Source organism: Penicilliopsis zonata (assembly GCF_001890105.1).
Source record: "Penicilliopsis zonata CBS 506.65 unplaced genomic scaffold ASPZOscaffold_2, whole genome shotgun sequence".
Lineage (NCBI taxonomy): Eukaryota > Fungi > Ascomycota > Eurotiomycetes > Eurotiales > Aspergillaceae > Penicilliopsis > Penicilliopsis zonata.
Genome location: NW_019208912.1, coordinates 2,196,216 through 2,218,412, shown reverse-complemented (window position 1 = coordinate 2,218,412; position 22,197 = coordinate 2,196,216). Strand labels below are relative to the sequence as shown.

Sequence of the window (22,197 nt, the reverse complement as noted above, 5' to 3'; positions counted from 1 at the left end):
AAATGATGATTAATAAATGATGCTGGTGTAGTCAATAATTCACTCATATCTGCTCCATAAATACTCTGTCTCTCACTCTTAGTCTATGTAGTATCAGTCTCCCATTCTCACTCTCTTGTCTGCCAAAATGAAGCTCACACTCTCCCTGGCTCTGGCTTCGGCCACTGCCACTGCCACTGCCACTGCCACTGCCACCTCCTACGACTACATCGTCGTCGGCGGCGGTCCCTCGGGCATCATCACCTCCACCCGCCTGGTGGAAGCCGGCAAGTCGGTGCTGCTGCTGGAGCGCGGAACAGGCCCGACGGTGGCCACCGGCTCCAACGAGACTCTCGCGTGGGATTCCTCGCTGACGGCCATCGACCTGCCCGGGCTGTCCTTTGATATTGGCGCCCTGCCGCAGTGGGACGAGTACATCTGCACCGACACGGCGGGCATGGCGGCGTGTGTGCTGGGCGGCGGCGTGACGGTCAACTATATGGTGTTTGTGCACCCTCCGGCGCACGACTTTGACGACAACGATTACTGGCCCCAGGGATGGAAATGGGCCGATCTCGAGGCCGCGGCAGAGCGCCTGTATGCCGTGAATAACGGCACCATCCTGCCCTCCGCCGACGGCAAGCGCTACGACCAGGGCATGTACGACATCCTGTCCGCCTTCTTCGCGGCCCAGGGCTGGACCTCGGTCAACATGATCTCCCAGCCGGATGAGAAGTACCAGGTCTACTCGCATCCGGCGTGGAACGTCAAGAACCAGATGCGTGCCGGCCCGGTGCGCACCTATCTCCCCGTGGCGGACAAGTATCCCAACTTCACCCTGCAGATGGACACAAAGGTGCGCCGGCTGGTGCGCTCGGGGCCCACCATCACCGGCGTCGAGGTGGAAACCAGCAGCGGCGAGATCGACACGATTCACGTCAAGAAGGGAGGGCGAGTGGTTCTGGCCGCGGGCGCCCTGTCGTCGCCTCGCATCCTGTTCAACTCTGGCATCGGCCCGGCCGAGGAGATCGAGATGGCTGCACAGGGGAACATCACCGTGCCTCCGCGCAAGGAATGGATCGATCTGCCCGTCGGCCACGGCCTGAAGGACCATCCCATCTTCTCCATCATCGTCCAGACCAACGAGACGGCCGCCTTCACCGTTCCCGACGGCGAGGCCATCGTCAACGGCAGCGACACGGCAGACATCGCCGCCTACACCAACCACCACGCCGGCGTCCTCACCCAGGGTAAGCACCGGCTCACCTTCTTCACCTCCAACGTCGCCAGCGACAACATCACCCGCTACTACCAGGGTTCCTGTGCGCCCACGGGGGCCGGCAAGTTCACCATCACCGCGTACATGACCCACGGCTTGACCTCCGAGGGCGTCCTGGGCCTGGATGCCGACCAGAACACCGTCTTCCTCCAGTCACCCTATCTCCAGACAGAGCCCGACCGCCAGGCTGCAACCATGTTCATCACCGAGATGGTCGATGCCATCTCCGCCTACCCCGGTTTCGACCTCGTCACCTACCCCAACGTCTCTTCCATCTTGGCCTCCTTGACCAGCGGCATTCACTGGACCGGAACCACCAAGATGGGCACCGACAATACCTCCTCCGTCGTCGATCTGAATACAAAGGTGTACGGCACGGACAATCTGGTAAGCTCCTACCCTCCCCTCAATTCACTCTTCATCTACTCATGCTTTAGTTTGTCGTGGATGGTGGCATCCATCCCGATCTGCCCACGGGCAACATCCAGGCGACCATCATGGTCATCGCCGAGGCGGCCGTCAAGCGCATCTTGAATTACAATTAGTAGTGAGCAGTCAACAGTGAACAGTGAATAGTAAATAGTAAACAGTGGTTAGGGATAGTACCTAACACATACTCCTATCAACTAGTTCCTAGGCTCATTCTAGTAGGCTGTTAGCAGGATTAATCTAAAGTCTATCGACTAGCAGCGACTGCCGTCCGGAAAGTATCCAAAAGAAGCTCCCTCTCCTCCAGGCCGACGGCAATCCGGATCTGCGTCGGCTTCAAGCCCTGCTCAGCCGCCCAGTCGAGCTTCTTGCCGAAGAGCACCTGCGTATAGGCCATCTCGAGGGTGACCGGCAAGCCCAGATGTGGCCCCTTGTGCACGTTCAGCCCTTCGTAGAACGCAATCGTGGAGGGCAGATCGCGCAGCTCGACACTGAACAGCCCGCCATAACCGGGGCGAAACTCCTCGCCTTGGACCGGTCTCCGCATGTACTCTGCGTAATACTTGCCCGACGCGTTCAGGGACGGATGGAACACCTTCTCGACGGGGCTGGTCGGGTCCTCCGCGCAGGTCTGCAGGTATTGCACCAGGGCGAGGGTGTTGGCGTTCATGGTCGTCGTGCGCACAAGGTAGTCCTGGCTATTGGCGGCGATGGTCTGCGCGTCGGTCACGTACATCTCCGGCACGTACTCTCTCTCGTACAGGGGTTTGAGGGCGTGGTAGTGCGGCGAGGCAGGGTTCAAGACCACGCTGCCGCCCATGGCGTCGGCGTAGCCGTTGAACGACTTGGTCAGCGAGGTGATCACCAGGTCGGCGCAGGGCAGCACGTCCACGTTGGCGAAGCTGCCGACCGTGTCGTCGACCACCAGCAGCGTCGAGTACCGGCGGGCCAGGGCGTGCAGTTTCGTCAGGTCCGGCGCCGCCAGCAGCGGGTTGCCGGGAAACTCGGTCCAGATGGCCTGCACGGTTCGGCCGTGGGATTGCTCCTCGTGGAGAAAGGCCTCGAGGGCGATCAGATCGGCGTCGTCGGCCTTGCCGAACAGCTTGCACCCCTGCCCGATATCCTCAAACGCAGTGATGGTGTTGGCAAACACCATCCCGAAGATCACATTGACTCCCGGCCGGTGCTGCAGCAGGTACAGATGCGATTTGCAGATGGCGCCCATCCCCGTCGGGAACAGGAACACGTCCTCGACCGACGGCCGGGGCGAGTCATTCAGCGGCGACCGATTGAGATGGTAGACGATGCGTTCCTTGAGCTCGCCATGCGCCGGCGATGAAAACGCTCCCTCTGTGGCTTCTTCCGTCAGTTCGACCTCCTCCAACCGGTCGAGATGGCCCAGATTCGCCTCTGCAAACCGCGACGAAACCCCGACGCCGACATGCGAGAAGAAGCCCGCCACGACCGAGACGGATTCCACGGGAAACACAACCAGGAAAAAGACGTCTTTCGCCCGCACGGCGCGGATCCCAATCTCGCCTGCGGGGACGGGCTTCTTGGCGCCGCCGCCGTCGTCTCTGCGGCGGTCCGTCGCGTACTCGATGCACTGTCGCGCCGACTGCAGCGATCCAAACACAAACGCTGCGGAGGAGGTGTCCAGCTGCAGGTATTGGAGGGTTTTTTCTGTCAATGAGGCAATCAACCGGTGCGGCTTCATGCGCGGGTACGCGTTTGTGAACTCGGCGATCACACTGGGCGGATCGGCGCTCAGGCGCTCCACGTCCGACCAGGAGGGCATATGCACCGTCACGGCGTGAGGTCGCACGGGCGGCACGGCGTGCCCGAATGGAGTAGTGATGGGAGGCATTGTGGAGTAGATGAGAGAAGAGAGAAGAGAGAAGAGAGAAGAGTGTGGAGGGAAGAGAGAAGAGAAGAGAAAGGAGAAGAGAAGAAGAGGGGTAATCAAGATTGATTACGATAAGGCTAGCTTGCGATTGCACCATCGATATCTTAAAAATCATAAAGATATTATAGTAGGTATGTAGTATAGAGTATAGATGTAGCATAGAGTATAGATGTAGTATAACAAGGAGTGAGTATATGTCTATCAATGCTGACAGCTAATTTAATATACCTTGTCGGCCTTGGTGGTGTGATCCTCGGTAGCAACATCATACTCGAAAGACTCGACGAGATCGTTGCCGACCTGTTCAAAGGCATAGCCCTGCTCGCGGACATAGCGCTGGTTCTGCGTCGGCCAGACGGAGCAGAGAGCGTAGTACACGACGAAGGAGGTGACAAAGGAGAGAATCCAGCCCATGTCGACGAGATGCGTCGCCCCCGCGGAGACGGAGGCGCCCAGCTCGCCGCAGAAGCCCGGGAAGGGCAGCGCAATGCCGACGATGTACGCGGCGAGGGCCTGCAGGTTCCATCCGCGCGCATAGTAGTAGTTCTTGTTCGCCGGGGTGCCGTTGTACAGCGCCGGGATGAACATGTTGCCTTTGGACAGCAGGAAATAGTCGCACACCATGATCGCAACGACGGAGGCCTGTCAATGAGTGAGAATTGGAAAAGGATTGTGAAGATGTTTGAGAAAGGAATGTACCATAAACAAGCCGTATCCGCCGAGAAAAGTCTCAAACTTGGTGGCCGAGGCAAGGATCTTCCACGGACAGACCGCCCACGCAAGGAACTCGATGATGTACTGGCCGCGGCGCATGTTGACGTACGAGGGGAACAGCATGGACGAGTCGGCGCCAAAGGCGATCATGTTGGCGGCGATGTTGGTGCCCAGGATCTGCACCAGCCAGGCAAACGCGCACAGGAAGACGGCAAATCGCGTCTTGGAACTCCAGTAGTTGTCCAGGATCAGGTTCATCATGTCCCATTGGTTCCTGAGAGATTGGTTAGAGTCGAATGAACAACGACAACAATATGCATGCGTACCAAATGTCCGTGCCGTATTTCTCGTTGACGGCGGCGGTGGAAAGAATGCCGAGACTGGCAGACAGCGTCACTGCGATGGGATTGGAGATCTTCATGATTAGGCCAGCTCCTGCATATCAGAACGGGAGGGGGGAAAAAAAAATTACCAGTTGAGTCCAGATGGGAGCGCCCCGGCTACGAGCCCAGCGGGCATAGTCCGGCTGGTTGGTGATCAGGGTGGCAGTGTTTCTATGATCATGAGCTGAAAATCCAGTCTGCAAGAGAGTGTGAGACATACCCCATGCCGCTGTTGATGCCGGCGAGAATCAGCCAGGCCAGGCCGCTCGACGAGGTGGTCGAGGCGGCATACAGATGGGTGCCGATCCTGCCCTTGGTGTTGACCATGGCCCAGATGAAGAGGCCGAACATGGCGGGCAGCGAGACAATGGTCTTGAACCAGAAGAAGCGGCGCAGCTGGTAGGGCCGGAAGTGGCAGAAGGGCAGATGCACCAGCCAGGCCAGGAAGAAGGCCAGCATCAGGGCCGACGAGATGCCGGCGCTGGCCGGCAGGTGGTTGGGGATGTCCGTGAAGTTGTGCCCGAAGATGGCGCGCAGGATGTTGTACATGTATTCGGCGCCCGAGTACACTACTCATTAGGACGCGAGACGACGATATACGAATGGAAGAAGAGCAAGACTCACTCTGTACAGCATACCACACCACCGCCAGGATGGCTCGCGCCCCGACAAAGTAATAACTCCCCCACATGCCAAACACGCTGCGAGCCACGCACGGAAAGCCGACATGGTAGATGCTCGCCGCGCGCGAGTTGAACGCCATCGCCACGGAGGAGATGCACTGTGACACGAAGATGACGATGATCGCCTGCCACCAGTTCAGGCCGATGCCGATCATGGTCTTCCTAATATCAGCACGCGTCCAGCGTCTCGTCTCCCTTGCAGTCCACACAAACGTACCGAGCCCAGCGTCCAGTTGGTGAACGAGATGGACCAGTAGAAGGTCACATAATTCCACCACCGCCACGCTAATCACAACGCATCCAGTATAAGCAGCAATTCGAGTCTTCCAGGCCACTATTCCTTCTGTCTCAAGATGGCGGCTTACTTTGCTGTTCCGGTGGCGTGGGGAGAAGATCTGGCCTGTCAGTCGCGTGCCTCTTTTTTTTTTTTTTTTTTTTTTTTTTTTTATCGTCGAGAAGAAGAAAGAAAAATACCCTGGTTAATCCACCGGGAACGCTCTGTGTCCTCCTCCTCACGGGGCAGCTTGGCCATCGCCTTGACGCGCTGAACAAGAGACGCCATGGTGTGTGGATGATCTCGTTGAGATTCTTGGGGGGGGGGGGAGGAGGAGAGGAGAGGAGAGGAGAGGGAGAGGAAGGGAGGAGAGGAGATAAAAACTGCCCACAGCTGGAACAAGCACCTGCTCGGCCAGTTTCCTTTTTTTTCTTTTTTTTTCTTTTTTTTTTTTCTGAGCGGGGACAGCCTTATCTTCTGCTTATCTCTGCTTATCTCTGCTTATCTCTCCGCTTAACTGGGCTTAAGCAGATTAAGCGTTTTGGGTGGTGGATGATAAGCCGCTGCCAATAGGAGAAGACGTAGAGGAGATCAGGGGTCCACCAGATGGGACCATACTGGATATACTATACAGAGTATATGGGAATATGAGAGTATGAGAATATAAGAATTGTATGGTTAGTGGTGGATAGAATTATTCTCCTTTTACTAAATTAATTATTACTTAGTTTTAATTGATTGATTTGTCAAGTAATAATATGGTTGGTTGCCTGATCTCTCTGACCATAGGGTTAGCGTCTGGTGGCGATAGCAGATGTAACTCTGAATAATATTTAAGACACCTGATTATTTCTAGTTTAGTCTTCTCTTGTTAGGGACTATCGATTTCTTCTCTTAATCCTGGAGATTGATACTATAATGTCAACTGGTAAAAACCATACTTAGAGTACCCTATCATCATATTTACATAAGATAATCGATGCTGTCTTGGACTATTTCTGATGACCTCAGAATGACAAATATTCACCTATATATTGACAGTGTTTATACCCCATAATCTAGTAGTGTTGCAGAGCTTCGATGGACCCCGGCACATACAACCAAACCCTCAATTTCCCCAGCGGAAGCTGGTTCAAGAAACGCGAAAACACTCTTGTGCAAGTAGACGGCCGGGAGTTTCGACTGGCCAAAGTCATCCATGAATCCTATCTTGACGGGGGGAATCTGTGGAAAGTCCTTTTTGAAGGTTTTCCCACCGACGATCCATGCCAGACTGTGATTCTCAAGTACCGCTACGAGTATTACTTACTACCGGTAGCTTCCTACCTTATGCATGTGCGTATACTAATTCTTAGACTCCATCCATTCCTCTTTGAAACGGATAAAAAGCATATAGCTGGCAGTCGAAAATTCCTCGATGAAGTCGCCGCCATGAAGGCCTGCCAGGGATCAGGCCATACCCCGATCTACATTTCCCACGAGGTACAGCGCCAGCGCCAGCAGGACGATCCATACCCTGGAGAAGGATATGTCTGGGTGCTCGTCATGTCGAAGCTGCCTGGCCTGCGTCTGTTCTTCAGGTTTATTCCGCCGGAGCCGTTGGTCGTCACACGCCAGGAGATGAGGGATATCAGACAGCAATGTATTGATACACAAGAGTAAGGATTATAGGCTGAATGTGGTATGGTATTCTTCTGCTAATTCTATAGGTATGCCAATGCACAAGGATTCTCCACAACCCTCGGTATCGAACATGTCATCTATGATCCTGAAAGTAAACACGTATTCTTCTTTGGAATGCATCATGTGGAACCTGGAAGGGACGAGACGCCTGATTATAGTCCTTACTTGTTTCTCAATTCCCTTGAAAACCCGCCAGACATGTATGTCAAAGTGGTGGATTAATTAGAATAAATAGGGACTTCAGCTTAAATTAATTAAACTATAGTTTATCTAGATAATACTATTAGCTAGTAGGATAGACAATACACTGATATGCCAATAGCTTCTCAATCAACATTCAGACTGACCTAGCCCTATGCCTATTGACTTGTCTACAGTAGACTGAGCTTCATTCAATGTGGGCACTGAGAAAACCTACATAGGCCATGAATAATGTGAACACACACTATCTAATATGGATTGAGACTATTTCTTCTGCAACCATTCTATCTTTTTTATTTCCATCATCAGATCTACCTTGAAACGGCCCAAAATGCCCCCTTTGTCTCGATCTGCGGCTGCTGCCCAGATGAAACCGATATGGTCGCCTCTGGTACCCCTCCGCGTCGGTAATCGCAAAACTGAACACAGCTCTCGACGTATGCAATGGATCGTCTATGAAAGCCAGATCAGCTCTTGGGATGCTTTTGTTGAAGAGGCCAGGGCGTTCACAAAGATGATGCAAGGAGTTGAGACGTTGCCGCCTCGAAACGGCGTGCCAGCTTTGACTGAAGTAGATGAATACATTGTCGCTAATGAGATGGGAGTAGCTGGAAGGTTTACACAGCATGTTGGGCAAGCACTTGCTCCAGTTCTTCGAGCAAATGAGCTGCCGGTCTTTGCAGACGCTGAAGCTGGGCGAAACTTCCCTCCTGGCTGCAGTGTTGAAAGATTGCCCGATTTCATTCTGATAGAAGAGGATACGGAAAAAACGTGCCTGGTAGGGGAGATTAAAGTTCCCTGGAACACCGACCTCGACCAGATATCAATGGACATCAGGAGGGTTCTGGGTAGGTATTTTTTCTGTGTTTTGTCTTCCATCTTGTCTAATCGTCCACATTAGCCCAGGCCATCAAATACATGGACGACTGTAAATGCCGTTATGGTGTTGTCACCACCTATAACAAAACCCTCTTTCTGAAACGAGTGGATGACTGGAATTTCAAGGTATCTCCTGCCATCTATTTCGACACAAAGTCACTACCCACGACGCCTCCGACGATCAGTCTGAAAGAGGCCATGGTTTTTATTGCCTGGCTGGCTGGAAATGGCCGGCAAGATTCAGAGTATCCTAACAAGATTGGAAAGGAATTAGTAAGATCCTGTGGAAAAATGGCTATGGGTTTAATTGCTGATCCGAGTGCAGGTTCATGAGGATCTCAACCGAACAGAATAAGAGGGTTAGGATAATAGAGTGCGGTAGTTGAATTCAAATATTCCATCTTATGATACTCAATACGATTCTACAATAACCATCCAGGTTGTCATTACTCTTTGCCAACTGTTCTTCCAAGTACCAACAGAGGAACTGACTGAAAGATATATACTGATCTTGCTATGCTCAAAATAGATTGTCCAGAACGCCCAATATGTAAAAAAGAAAACAGTATATACTAAATAATTACAGAGTCGTACGATCAGGTCTTTTTTTCATACGGAAGCACCCTTGGTCAGGTCAATGTCCTCCTGCTCGTCCGAGTTGACGGCCGAGTATCCCCTGCCGCCGGCGCGACGGAACCAGGGCCGCAGACGAGTACAGCTGCGGAGGAGGAACATGGCGGCCAGGGTGGAGAGGACGCCGAGGAGGAAGATGCCGAGCGAGACGGTGGAGGAGGTGCTGCCGGCAGTCCTGTGTGGGTGGGCGTACGCGGTGGAGTTGTTGATGGTGCTGGGGTCGTCGGCGGTAGGGAGGGCGGCATCTTCTGGCCAGTACTCCGGGGCAGAGCTGCGGATGATCTCCGAGGTGCCGAGGGAGTTCTGGTCGGCGTCGAGGGCCTCGACCGAGACCCAGTCCATGTAGCCGTGGCTGATGTAGACGGTCTCGAAGCCCGTCTTGGCGACGGTGTCGAGCTCGACGGGGGCGGCCTGCTCGCTGGCCTGGGCGCGGAAGCGCCAGTGGCGGACCTCGGTGGCACCGTTCCAGCTGACGTGAAAGACGGTGGACAAGTCCGAGTCGTTGGTGCCGTGCACGGAAGCCATCAGGGTGGGCGGGGTGCTGGGTTTGCCGACCCAGGGAAACTTGTAGGTGCGGTAGGTGCTGAAGCGGTCCGAAGCGAACTCGGCCTCCATGAGCAGGCGGCCGTCGTGGGTGAACTCGCTCATGTAGCCGTTCTTGCTCCAGCCCATCAGGACGTTCTTGTTGGGCAGGGTCTGCATGTTGCCGCGCAGCTGGGTGCTGCCGCCGTCGGGCCGCAGGTAGCGGCGCAGCAGGCGGGCCTCCATGGCCTGCAGGTCCAGCAGGACGTACAGGCCGGACGAGGTGCGCTCCTGGGTGGAGACCATGTCGGCGCCGTTGTTGAGCATGGAGACGACCATGTGGGTGTCGTTGACCTCGTGGAAGCGGGCGTGGTGCTGGCGCGAGAAGGTGAAGTCGACGAGCTTGAAGTCGCTCTTCTTGCCGCCAAGGCGCCACTTGAGCTGGTGGTCCTCGCCGGAGATGAAGTAGATGCCGTCGGTGTGGCGGGCGGACAGCAGGAAGTCGCCGCGCTCGTTGCGGTCGATGGCGTTGACGTGCAGGTAGTCGGCGCCGGGCGACATGGGGCAGCGCTCGATGGGGTCGGCGACGAAGGACTCGTCGAGGGTGATGACGTCGCGCGAGTTCCACTCCCACAGCACCTCGCCGGTGGTCAGGTCCATCTCGTCGAAGCCGCCGGTCTGGATCTGCCAGGAGCGGTCGGGCTGGCCCAGCTCGGCCAGGGAGCGGCGCTCGTTGCGGTGGGCCACGGCCATGGCGCGCGTGGAGCTGTAGGGCCAGAACTCGTGGGTGTTGAAGACCTTCATGCGGGTCGTCTCCTCGTAGCGGTCGTTGTAGATGACGGCGGTGCCCAGGTCCGACTCGTGCGCCCAGGGCATCTCGACGATCATGGTCAGGTGTTGGTGCTCCGGGTCCATGGCGTCGCTCATGCGGAAATCGAAGATGTTCTCATTGTCGTGCAGACACGAGCCCGCCCACACCAGCTCGCCATCCTGATCGAAGATGTGGGCGCCGATCTGGCAGGGCATCCAGCGCCCGGTGTGAGGCTCGTTCCCGTTGACATAGTAGGGGGCGACGAACCAGTAGCCGGGGGCTACGGCCTCGCGATCGTGGTAGGTGACCTTCCACTTGAGAATTTTATTTTTCGGCAGCTACAATCGAATCAGCTGGGAGGGTAGATAGAGAGAGTCAAGACAGTGAATAGCAAATACCGTCACGTAGCTGGTAAAGTCTTCGTCGTCAAATGTCTCGCGGGCTGCGACCGTGGAAACCGCCACGGCCAGTAGCAGGAAGATCGCCCAGAACGCCATGGCGAACGGGCTCCCGGTCCGGGGGGGGTGAAAAAAAAAGGTTGATCAAATCAAATTGCTTATCCGAATCGACGGTACCGTCACTGAATTGTTCTGGTCGACAGGCATAGCATGATTGGCAACGAAAGTGACGAGGAATGCGCAGGAAATGGCATCAACGAGGAGCGCCGCGAAAGACCAGCTGGCGGCGTTCTGGGGGGGGCCAGAAGAGCCAAAGCCGCTTTTTTTTTTCCCAGACCCAGACACAGAAAGAAAAGGAGTGCAGCTGGACTCTCTTCAGGGCGGCGGGCTAGTCCGATCTGGGGAAGGCGTGGGTGAGGCGAGCCAATCTCTTGGCAGAGGTACGTAGTCCGGCCCCATTCACCGGCCAATCAGAAGCGCCGACTACAGCTCGTTCCCGCCATCGCCTGTTCCGGCCCGGTCTCCTTGTTTGACACAGTACGGAGTAGATGGAGTACTCCATACTAGATTAAGGGTTAGTAATCAATTCATAAAAGAGTAATAACAATTCACAAGTCATGAGTACCTAGGCAGGTATCCAGGCGCATGTTATCCATCTTGACAAAGGAGTGGAAGTTAACTACCTAGGTACCTGACCTGGGTAATTCCCTAGTGTTGTAGTCTTAGTAATCAGCTTTGATGCCTTAGGCAAACGACTTATACCCTACTAGGTAGGTAGGTAGTTGGTACGGAGTATTTGAACCTTAATAACTCCATTCTTCCCTTCTTCCTTGGTTCTTGCTTATGCTTGACACTAGACCGGGCGTCAAATGCACGGCCGCGTGTGGAACGGGAGCCATATGTTGGCGCAAGGGCCTGCCCGGTTTGACTACTCCATACAGTACTTGATACGATTCCAACTGGAGTTGAATAAGCAGAGGTAGTTACTATGTGTGTAGTTACAGAGTAACTACAGAGTACTCACTACATACCATCTACGGAGCAGTAACTAACTAATAGTTCTAATAGTCTGAGTCTGAGATCCTTGGATAATTGACTATCGTTCACATGTTCTCTGCTGACTCGTAGTCTGAATCCTGGCTGTCGCCGGTCAGACGGCATTGGTACATCGGATGAGAATTACTCCGCATAGTACTACTCTGTACAGAGCACAGAGTACGCATAGGTACTAAACCACTACTACATAATAATTCAGAGCGTAGTTGGCTTACTATAAAGTCACTACTCTCTAGCGAACTACTATATAGTAAGTCCCTATAAACGCCCGCTAGTGTATGTCCCAGGCTAGCCAAGGCCCAGGATTCGAGTAATATTTTTTATTCACAGAATAATGAGAATTATTCTAATGCATTCTATGTAGTACATCTCTACTAGTTATTATTATTCATGAAGCCACCACAGTCGGCCATCTACCGAAGCCCCATCAGACTATTCAAAGGTTATTGTCACTGGTGCGATGACTCTACTTGAGACACATGGTCACACACCACCCTGCCCCAAAGGCAACCAGTGGCCGCCTGTCAGGTACGCTGGCCGTGCACTGGTGGCGGTGACTAGGCGTCTGGATCATGGTTAGTCTGTGTGGCTAATTTCAATTTCAGTCTGGTCCTAGTCCCTACGTTGTACACACCTAGTTACTACCTAGGTACCTAGTAGTTAGTTAGTAACCTCTTAACTAGGTAGTTAGTAAGTAACTACCTAGGTAGTTAGTATCTCCTGTCCTACATGACTAGCACTACAAGGTCATTCTCGGATCCGAACTACCGGTCACCTCCAGCTGGTTACTCGTCCTGATCGGCCGAATGCAACTCACTTGTTTAAGGTTGGGGATTTTCCCTTCTGAAACTGGTGGAGTCTGTGGTGTGTAGGACAGGCTAAAAACATAACTAAGGGTTGGAATGGGTACTTAGTACATAGTTACTTAGTCACTCCATACTAGTTACTCCGTACCACTAGACCAGCTGGTGCTCCCATTCCACCGCCATCTGAAATAGTCTCATAACTAAGCCTGGTGGCTGGCTGATATCCCGGTGGCCCTCTGTTTCCAACCACATGGGATGGCACCGACTGTCTCTCCACCGGACCCGCGATCATTGGCAGAGCCAGACTTGACAGGTGCCGACCTAGCCTAGGTAGTAGGTACTAGGAAGGTAAGGTACTAAGCACTGTTCAACCCAGGCGGGAAGGTACTGGCTACCCAGGCACGAATTAGGTAGCGTGGCGGTCCCTTCCCCCCAAAACCTTTCCAAGACTTTCCCAAAGCTCCCAAGAGCTGCTGCTCCATCGCGCCTTCCTGGCCAGACCATCGCCGCCCAACACAGCCTAGCGCGTCTCACGATCCCCTCTTGGTCTTCCCCCCTTCAAACATTCCAGAATTTTTCCTCTTCGACTTATAATAATCCTTCGCTGACGCCTCAGTAAACAAGCTGCTGCTACTGCTGCTGCTACTGCTTCGTACTCTTCCCCTACGCTACGCACCACCACCTCGGTTTCTTCCCATCAACCTTCTGTCTTCGCACCATCCATTATTCCAAGAAACACATATATAATTAAATATCTAAACAAAAAGCCCATGAGCCAGTACGGATTACCCTCGTCTGGTTGCCTTCCCTGTCGCAAGCGTCGCGTCAAGGTCAGTTAAATCGCTCCCCCCCCTCACCTCCTCCTCCTCCTCCTCCTCCTCCTCCCCACCGCCACCACCACGACTTTTATCTCCATCAACACCACCGCCAGCGTCATCCGTATCATCAATTGAAAAGGCAGAAAGTGAAGCCTTGATCTGACTGGTATCAGTGCGATCGAAATAGAGGCGGCTGCACGCAGTGTCTGGCGCACGGCATCCTGTGTACTGGTTACCCCCGTTCGCCCACGCCGGTCGTTCGCGCGCAGAGCCGCGCGCAGACCCCGGCTGGTGACCGCCAAGGCCGTAAGACGTCAGGCACCACTTCTGGTAGGCCCTTGTTTTGTTGCCTTGGTGCCTTGTTTTTATTCTGACAATAAAGGGCGTCTCAACCATGTCAATGTCAATGCCAGCAATACCACCACTGCCCATGCCAGCAATTCTAGCAGCAGCGTCATCCCTCTCCCCCCCACCTACTCCCGCGAAGATACCTCGCTCTGTCACTTCTTCCATCAGCATATTCTCCCCGCCGAAAATGGCTTCAACAACGGCCATCTCTCCTACCTGCCGGACTTGTTTCGAGAGAAACCCAACTCGTGTCTGAAGCATGCCGTCCAGAGTGTCTCCTACCTGGCCATGGCCAACAAGTCCGGCGCCCAGCCGCTCTACACCGAAGCCTACCGCAGCTACGGCCGTGCCCTCAAGTCCTTGACCACCGCCTTGGATGCTCCCGACGGCGCTCGCGACGACTCCAACTTTGCCACCATCGTCCTGATGAGTATTTTCGAGGTATTTTTTTTTTTTTCCTTGCGTATTGAATCTTTTTTTTTTTTTTTTTTTTTTTTTTTTCTCTGACTCAATAGGACTTGGCGGGCGAACGCGTCAACCTCATGAATTCACATGCCCGCGGTATCTACAGCGTCATCTGCTACCGTGGCAAGGCGCAGCGAAAAACAGAGCGTGGGCATAATCTGTTCGGCTGGGCTTTGACGCAGCTGGTAAGTTTGCATCTATCCATCCACATCATCCACAGACAACTAATTGAGCAGCAAATTCAAGCGATTGCCACCGCGTCGGCTCACTCGCAGTACGATTTCCTCGACAGCATCTGCGGCTCGTCGGACGATATCCTCGACGATACCAAGTCCGCCGAGGCCTTGACCTGTCGCATGGTCTCCTTCTACCGCAAGTCCCTTCAGCTGTCAGACATCGCCAAACGGAACCCGGACGCCCTCAACACTCCCGACATGCAGGCCTGGATTCAACAATGTTTCGATGCCATGCACCAGCTCATGCTCGACACCGCCCTGTGGTATACCTATATCCCAGAAACCTGGAAACTCCAACCAACAACTTCTACCTCATCTTCATCGTCTTCTTCATCTTCTTCATCTTCATCATCTTCATCATCTCCATCTTCATCAACTTCATCTTCATCTTCATCTTCATCTTCATCTTCAACTTCAGCTTCTTCATCAACTTCTTCATCTCCCTTCTCTCCTCCACCATTCCCACGACCATTCCGCACAAAATGGCAAGCCTCCTTCCTGACTCTGTTCCGCACCTGCGAGCTGGTCTTTCTCCTCAGCGTGATAAGCTTCTGCCGCCACGTCAACCCAGCCGACTACCTCTCCTCCTCCTCCTCCTCCTCGTCGAACGCGAAGAATACCAAGCCCCGCCCCCCGCCAGAGAAGGTCCTAGCCCAGATCCGGAGCAAGATCCACTGCATCCTCGCCGACATCTGCATGAACGTTGGGCTGACACTGGGCGCAAACATCGTCGCCGGGAAAACGGGCTACGCGCCCTCCGGCCAGGCGGCGGGCGCCTATCTCCTTCTCTGGCCCATGTGGGTGCTCATGAACTGCCGCTTCGCCACGTCCCAACAGCGCCAGCTCGGTAAGAATATCCTTGACTACATCGGCGGCGAGATGGGCTTCAAGCTGGCCACGACCGTCTACTCGAGGGAGTTCCCCCTCTCCCACTTGGCGGATGTAGATTAAAGCATTTAACCCAATGTACAAAATTCATGACCCTGTACGTACAAGTATGACTGTAGACTATATTCCATGTATACTATCAACTAGTATCAACTATACTATCAACTAATATCAACAGGATCAAGCATCAAACTATCACGCAACTTAATGCTTCTTGCAGATGAAGCTGACCGGCTGCGGGTGCAGCTTAGCCACGTTGCCAGTGAGATGGACCGCCTCTCCCTCGCACGATACTTGGCTGTATTCATTAGAGCGTATCATAAAGTGTTAGCAGGGGGGAAGTCACATACGAGTAGAACGAGCAGACGGTGTTGGCCGGGATGGCAATGGACTTGGGGTACGGACTATTCAGTTAGCAGAGTATACGATGGACGATCATAGATACCAAAGGCATACTTCTGGAGGTTCTCGCAGGTCGTCGGGGTGTCGTAGGTCGTTTTGACGCCTTTGTAGTCGAAATCATTGTATCCCCAGACCTGATCGTTAGTCACTACCAGTGAAACGAGGGAGGGAGAAAATACCTTTCCAGCGGGGGCGTTCTGGGCAGTGACGCCGGCGATGAAGAGGGCGAGGCCAGTGTAGATGAAACGCATTGTGGTGGTGGTAGTAGTAGTAGTAGTAGTAGTAGTAGTAGTAGTGTTGTTGGTGGTGGTGGCAGTAGTGAAGAGTATACAGTTGTTGAGAGGAGATATTTATAAGATATTCAGAAATCGACTGATCAAATTAGTCTAGAATTCAGTTACTCCGTAGACTCCAATATTGAGTGCCGATATGCAGCCAGAGGTTTGTACAACCTCACTTACGGAGTACTCATTTCTCTCATGGGAAATGCACCTGCAGAATCCTTATGCAATTACCAAATACCTCATGCAGTGTCACTTAATAGAGATTACCATTAGTACCCCGTACTCCATACTCTGTACCTCCCCCGAAGACGATCTGTCGATCAACGATATAACGGTGTTGATCTCCTGCACGGCGTCCAGAAGAGGTTCTTTTCACCCGCAAGAAAACGGCCTGAGCTCGCTCTCGCCTCGCCTGTCGGGTGTATGGAGTATCAATAGTTGAGGTTATGTGAGGGATGATTATAGTGTCTATATTTATTGGTTGCTGGCGATCCTTGGATGGGATCATCTAATAAATAATTATTCAGTACTTTTATGAAGGACAGTCTATTCAGAGTATGGAGTACTCTGTACCCCATATGATGAGAATAATCCTGATCAATGATGCTAAGAGACCCTGGATTATGATATCCTAGCTATTACAAGACAGAGGTTACAGCCCTTTATCATCTCTATAGGCGGCAGTCTTATATTGTTAAGAGTATGAGCGTATGTATGTCTCATATATCAGACTAGAATCTACCAAAGGTACATTTTCATCTATATCAATCTAATGTCAATTCAACAGACGTGATGATTGCATGTAGAATATTACAAGACAAGGAGACTTGATCTTGCTGTCAGGCAGTCTAGATTAGATGGCCTCATTTCTCATGAGAATGGTATAGAGGCACTTTTATAATCCCAGCCAAGGTGATGCACCATATTCTATGCTTAAGCCTAACTAAATTCGTTTCTTCATCATGAATATAAGTCTTGACTTTTCTGTAGCTAACCCAATCACAGACACAATGTCTAGTATTAGAGAGCTGATAGAGAAGGTGACAAGGATTAAATATACTATAAACACTTTCAGTTAAATCTTCAGTAGGGTTGATATCAATTAATAGATCAATGATGGTGATAAATCCATAAAATAGAACTATATATAGGATAGTACGTTCTGACTATTTATCCTCGATTCAGGACCTACGTAGTAAAGTGAAGTAGAGTTGCATCTACCACCTAATACTGGATTACTACAGAGTACATAATATTCACTACATAGTTACCTGTAGTTATATTAACTAACTATGTAACTAGTGCATCTGACTTGGCCTAATTCCATTGAGGAAGTCATAGGAATTATGAATCTCAACTTTATGCCGAGATATGTTTCCCCGCTTCAATCCACTGGCCGCGTCATCTGTATGACCCCGTATGAGTATTCTGTAAGGAGTAGAACTGACTTAGCTAACAGCTAGAAGTACTCCCTACTACTACCAGTATTCGATGCACTTTGAAGAATTAGTGACCCCTATTCCCTCTGTACACCACTCACTAACAAATGATATGGCAGACTGCTCTAAGCAGATTTTCTCATCGGAGATGCCCGGCGGCACTGGAAAAGGAGATGCATGCATGTCCTGATCTGATTGGAGAGCCTCGTCGAGAGCGTAATCTAAGTAAAGGACCTAGCGAGTCATGGGCAATACGAACCCGAAGACCTAGAAGTACTTTGGGTATTGATTATTCCCGAGAGTTTGCTGAAAGCATGTCGAGTTGCACGGATTCGTAATAACTTGTTAGTATACTTACTCTGTACTCCGTAGGTCATCCATCTCAACCAGGACTTAGACCCTAGCCAGCCGCCGGCCATGTTCATCCCCGATCTTGACCACGGCCGGGTGCGTCGCGGTCTCGACCGGCGTGCTCTTCGACCAGACAAAATTAAACGCGCAGGGTTGGCAGAACAACCACGCCACCAGCTCTGTGGCAGCCTCCGTCACGCTTGCAAGATGGGCCGCGCGATTGGTCTCGGAAAGGGGGGACCTCGCGGTACGGAGCAAACGCTGTATTGAATTGCTGGACGAAGTCTCTGATTGCCTCGTGTCGAGAAGAGGATGAGGATCGGGGGTCGTATAAATGCGCTGTCAACATCCGCCAGGCAAACAATCCTGGATCGATTTCTAACAATTAGCATGAAGATTCAGGGGGGGGGGGAAATAAAAATAATAATAATGATCATACTCGGTCTGCGTCCCCTCCCTCTCAGCTGTGAAAACACTCTTCCTCCATGGTTCATACTATTGCCGCCCCCCCGTTGGATGGCCGAGGCCAGCGCTTGCATCAGTGTGTGTGTGATGACTACCCATGACTTCTTCGCCATGGAGAGCAGAGCCGCCCAGTGAGTTCAGGAGAGACGGGGAGTCGTAGACGGCCAGCGCGTCTCTGGACGCAGTATCCTGCACCGATGCAGCTCCAGTGTGCGCGGCGTAGAAATTATCCATATACGGAGTATGGACTGGCCTGGTCGAACAGAGTCAACACTCGGTTCACCATCGTGTTGTCATCAGCCGGGGCTGCAATATATCCGGCAAGGCTGAAACCAGCCAACCCCCCTCCCTCTTCCGTCTCTGCTTCTTCTGCTTGGCCCCGTCAAAGAACTGCCCAGCAGCCTCGCGCAGAAGGGCGCCCACCTGGTGTGCAGCCTGAACATCCTCATTGCCAGAATCACCCACTGCAAGGTAAAGAACCGGCACTGTTACAGCAAGAAGCCGCAGTACTGGCAAGTCCGGTTCGACGTGCACGTTGTGGTTGGGCTGGCGGATCTCCAGTTTCAGCTCTGGTCGAAGCAGACGCGGATTCGGACGAGCTAGCATGAACCAATTTTCGTCGTGGGAGTCTGTCTGAGGAGAGGAGAAGGAGTAGAAGCCAGGAGGTTGTAGGGGGGAAAGAGAAGAAGAGAAGAGAAGAAGAGAAGAGGCATTTATGAGGGAGTGAGTGCCTCAGGCCGCGGTCACTGACAGGGAGGATATTACCTTTACTCTTACTCTCTCTCTCTCTCTCTCCTACTTTTACTGTGCTTTACAGTCCAAGTTTGTCCAATATAATATATAAACCACTATATCATAGCTATTTATTACCAGCTATGCAGTAATAAGCTATTCCTGTCCGTTTGCAAGGAGGATTCGGCCTCCATCAACACAGAGAGAAACCCCGTCCACATACGCCTGAAAATAGTTATTCATCTCACCTATTAGACAAAATACTTGGTTAACCTATTCACTTACCCCTGCCTTGCTGACAAGATACAGAACCGTCCCGGCGAGGTCGTCCGCGTTCCCTGCCCGTCTGGCCGGCACTTTATCGAAGAGGGCGCTGAAGATATTCCCCTGGGCGCCGACGGGGTTCATCTTACTCGGAACGACTGTTATTCAGCATTCATCTCCTATCCTCTGATCATCAAATGCGAACGTACAGCCTGGGTTGATTCCCACCACTCGAACATAAAACCGACTGTACTTGGCTGCCAACAGCCTGACTAGATGGTCTGTGGCGGCCTTGCTGGTCGCATAACTGGTCAGGTCAACATTTGTGACATTGTGCATGCTCGCACATGAGCTGGTCACGACAATCACTCCACGGCCTTCATCACGGCCCTTGGTGGTGGTGGTGGTGGTGGTGGTTGTTTTCTCCGCCGCCGCCGCCAGGAGAGGCAGCAACGCGACGCTGAGGAAATAATGAGCTGTCGTGTTGACAGCGAACGTGTCGGTCCAGTCGCTCGGGCGTGAAGACCACATCGAGGCCTGTAGTTCGGCCAGAGACGCTGTCAACACGTTGCAGGCCACGGGGGGGTCACGACGGATGCCAGCGTTGGAGATGAGCATGTCCAGATGGGTTTCCTTGCGGGAGATGATCTGGGCGAATTCATGGATGGATTCTTTGCAGGACAGATCACATGGATATCTTCAGCATTGGCAATCAGCCTCACCAATTATTACGATTATTCTCGATTCAAGATGTACCCCTCGGCGCTCCCTCCGTCTCGACTGAGCTCGTTCAACTCACGAACCGTCTCTTCGATCGGATCACTGGCCAATGCGACCAGATATACCTTGACGCCGTTTCTCACAAGAGCCTAGACATATATAATTATACATAGCTTATATGGTTGTTATATAAATGCTTACCTGACAGATCATCAGGCCGATTCCACTGCTGCCACCTGTCACCACGGCCACACGGCCTTGCACGGAAAAGAGATCGGTAACATTCATTATTCTTGGTTGTTTAAATATCCTCAGTACTGATCTCTAGAATATTTCCAAATTATATCCAAGTTCCTCAGGATGCAGTAGATCATAAGATACCCCGCTTGTCGGAGAGGCCGACACCATTAATAATGGAATGATTACGCTGTTTATACAGTAGATATCGTTTATTGTCGAGGCTGTGCCGACTGCTTGGCCTGGTTCCGGGACGGTGGTTATACTAAGTCTTTTTGATTTGGTGCTACTCAAATTATAGCTATCAGTGGGAGTATCTGTCATTTAAGCTTGCCTTTTTTCCAGAAAAGAAAATCTGCTCCAGCACCATGCATGAATGCAACAGATGTAGTGCTGTAATGTAACTATCCCACCACCCGCTCCCATAGAGCAGCATTGAGATATCCTCCGATGTCGGTCTTCCCATCCGGATGAACGCTCCCTCCTGTGGATTCCCTCAGATCTTCCCATCGTCGCCACTGCTCATCGATCACTTCCGCCATGCCGGACGCGTTGAGGATCTCGGCAAGCCGGTAATGGCAGTCAAGCAACGCAGCACTGGGAAGAGCATAGTTTTCAGTCCCAGGAGCTCGGGTAAACTCGATACGGGGGCTCGAAGGTAGGGTCCTACTCTCAACGGTTGCGAAGTCGGGGAACAGCTTTCTCTCATATACATTTGGGACGTTCTATGGTGTTAGTCTATTGACTATAAGCTTGATAGCCTGTGGTATACTCACCGTGGGCTTGAATGCAATTTGAAAGCGGCCAAATTCTCGATGGAGGGACCCTCGTAATGTAATCCCGTTGGACAGGTCGTTGATGGAGGCGACCTGCATTCCTACTTGTCTGACGCGGGGAAAACACCGCCACAGGACCTCCCATGCGCTAGCCGTCTGCTCGGGTGGTGCCTATTCTAGTGAGTATTAATCTAGAATAATAAATAGAGAGTCTTTACCACAGTATTATCCCATGATGCGTAAGCAAACGGGATAATATGAACCCCCTCGACATAGCAGCTGTCAACGCCGCTGGGCCTCCCTCTCGCCTTATACTCATCAATGTCCATGTTCCCCGAGGCTACGCAGCAGTATCCATCCCGCTGCATGCATGATTTGCGAAAACTCTTCTTCCGTTCTTCGGGCTCATCGAGCGTGGCTGCGACAGACTCGACAGCCTGACGTCTCTTCGAATGCGGGGATTGGATAACACTGCTAGTCCGCGACCGCGCCTTCACTAGTCCTCAGAGTTAGCTGTGACAATAATCAGTAGAATAGGAAGAATGCGTATGCTACTTACTTGGCATGGCCAGAGCAGTCAGTAAGTTTATGAACACCCCATGAACCTCATCGTCGGTGGTCGCGCTGAGGATGTCCCGCGCGACTGACTCCCTGCCACCCTCAGGGAGCCAGCCGAGAAACGCAGTAAGCCCCGTTTGAAGCTTTGCCTCTTCACGCCGGTTGTTTGGCTGATACTGACCTACACGGTCCTTTGCAGCCTCAAGCAAGCTCGGTAAAGTCTGTGAGGTTTCGGTATCAGTAGACAGAACAGAGGTTCCTCTTGTTTGATTGGGGGGTTGCGCGTCCCGGCGGCCTTCTAGACGAGCTGAGCGTCGCGGAGGTACCATAGAGGGGGATCTTTTTCTCTTGGGAGGGTCCATAGCGGTAGTTACCTATGGATAGAGATATAGACGAGAGACTGCACCAAAAAGATGGCAGGAGGAACCCAGGAACTGATAGAAGTCGACGTTATGGTACCTCTAGGTACTAAATTATTACCGCGGTTCATGGGTTAGCCAATTGTTGATGGAGAATACTCACCGCCTCCGCCACCGTCCCTCCCACCGCTTCCGTATTCAGTTAGTTGTAGTGGGATG

General features: G+C 52.5%; 10 protein-coding genes across 10 annotated transcripts; 4 read left to right on the top strand and 6 right to left on the bottom strand.

The window, feature by feature from the left end:
* Positions 1-127: 127 nt before the first annotated feature.
* Positions 128-1,967, top strand: ASPZODRAFT_90575 (hypothetical protein; the record flags this gene model as incomplete). Its single annotated transcript, XM_022730398.1, has 2 exons — positions 128-1,645; positions 1,696-1,967. The coding sequence occupies 2 exons, from the start codon at positions 128-130 to the stop codon at positions 1,801-1,803; spliced, it is 1,626 nt and encodes a 541-aa protein (XP_022584939.1). The 3' UTR covers positions 1,804-1,967.
* On the bottom strand, positions 1,935-3,554 carry ASPZODRAFT_13508 (hypothetical protein; the record flags this gene model as incomplete). Its single annotated transcript, XM_022723699.1, has 1 exon — positions 1,935-3,554. The coding sequence occupies one exon, from the start codon at positions 3,552-3,554 to the stop codon at positions 1,935-1,937; it is 1,620 nt and encodes a 539-aa protein (XP_022584938.1).
* A 258-nt stretch (positions 3,555-3,812) lies between these two features.
* On the bottom strand, positions 3,813-5,935 carry ASPZODRAFT_59349 (hypothetical protein; the record flags this gene model as incomplete). Its single annotated transcript, XM_022728842.1, has 9 exons — positions 3,813-4,235; positions 4,293-4,581; positions 4,634-4,722; positions 4,780-4,861; positions 4,911-5,259; positions 5,315-5,531; positions 5,591-5,658; positions 5,739-5,768; positions 5,848-5,935. The coding sequence occupies 9 exons, from the start codon at positions 5,933-5,935 to the stop codon at positions 3,813-3,815; spliced, it is 1,635 nt and encodes a 544-aa protein (XP_022584937.1).
* Positions 5,936-6,530: 595 nt separating this feature from the next.
* On the top strand, positions 6,531-7,600 carry ASPZODRAFT_129056 (hypothetical protein). The gene is made up of 2 exons (XM_022722182.1): positions 6,531-7,305; positions 7,357-7,600. Exons 1-2 carry the CDS (start codon positions 6,728-6,730, stop codon positions 7,550-7,552), a joined length of 774 nt encoding a protein of 257 aa, XP_022584936.1. The 5' UTR covers positions 6,531-6,727; the 3' UTR covers positions 7,553-7,600.
* A 262-nt stretch (positions 7,601-7,862) lies between these two features.
* Positions 7,863-8,765, top strand: ASPZODRAFT_13505 (hypothetical protein; the record flags this gene model as incomplete). Its single annotated transcript, XM_022723692.1, has 3 exons — positions 7,863-8,379; positions 8,433-8,683; positions 8,736-8,765. 3 exons carry the CDS (start codon positions 7,863-7,865, stop codon positions 8,763-8,765), a joined length of 798 nt encoding a protein of 265 aa, XP_022584935.1.
* Positions 8,766-8,960: 195 nt separating this feature from the next.
* Positions 8,961-10,922, bottom strand: ASPZODRAFT_129054 (hypothetical protein). The gene is made up of 2 exons (XM_022722181.1): positions 10,775-10,922; positions 8,961-10,714 (listed from the first exon to the last, which is right to left on the bottom strand). Exons 1-2 carry the CDS (start codon positions 10,871-10,873, stop codon positions 9,020-9,022), a joined length of 1,794 nt encoding a protein of 597 aa, XP_022584934.1. The 5' UTR covers positions 10,874-10,922; the 3' UTR covers positions 8,961-9,019.
* A 2,484-nt stretch (positions 10,923-13,406) lies between these two features.
* Positions 13,407-15,454, top strand: ASPZODRAFT_139720 (hypothetical protein; the record flags this gene model as incomplete). The annotated part of the gene is made up of 5 exons (XM_022724587.1): positions 13,407-13,466; positions 13,628-13,784; positions 13,837-14,243; positions 14,318-14,452; positions 14,504-15,454. 5 exons carry the CDS (start codon positions 13,407-13,409, stop codon positions 15,452-15,454), a joined length of 1,710 nt encoding a protein of 569 aa, XP_022584933.1.
* A 98-nt stretch (positions 15,455-15,552) lies between these two features.
* Positions 15,553-16,044, bottom strand: ASPZODRAFT_139719 (hypothetical protein; the record flags this gene model as incomplete). The annotated part of the gene is made up of 4 exons (XM_022724586.1): positions 15,553-15,689; positions 15,742-15,795; positions 15,837-15,927; positions 15,973-16,044. 4 exons carry the CDS (start codon positions 16,042-16,044, stop codon positions 15,553-15,555), a joined length of 354 nt encoding a protein of 117 aa, XP_022584932.1.
* Positions 16,045-19,220: 3,176 nt separating this feature from the next.
* ASPZODRAFT_90563 (hypothetical protein) lies at positions 19,221-20,336 on the bottom strand (the record flags this gene model as incomplete). Its single annotated transcript, XM_022730397.1, has 5 exons — positions 19,221-19,289; positions 19,350-19,486; positions 19,538-20,025; positions 20,085-20,197; positions 20,250-20,336. 5 exons carry the CDS (start codon positions 20,334-20,336, stop codon positions 19,221-19,223), a joined length of 894 nt encoding a protein of 297 aa, XP_022584931.1.
* Positions 20,337-20,689: 353 nt separating this feature from the next.
* On the bottom strand, positions 20,690-21,948 carry ASPZODRAFT_13500 (hypothetical protein; the record flags this gene model as incomplete). The annotated part of the gene is made up of 4 exons (XM_022723680.1): positions 20,690-21,010; positions 21,062-21,232; positions 21,280-21,557; positions 21,621-21,948. 4 exons carry the CDS (start codon positions 21,946-21,948, stop codon positions 20,690-20,692), a joined length of 1,098 nt encoding a protein of 365 aa, XP_022584930.1.
* Positions 21,949-22,197: the final 249 nt, after the last annotated feature.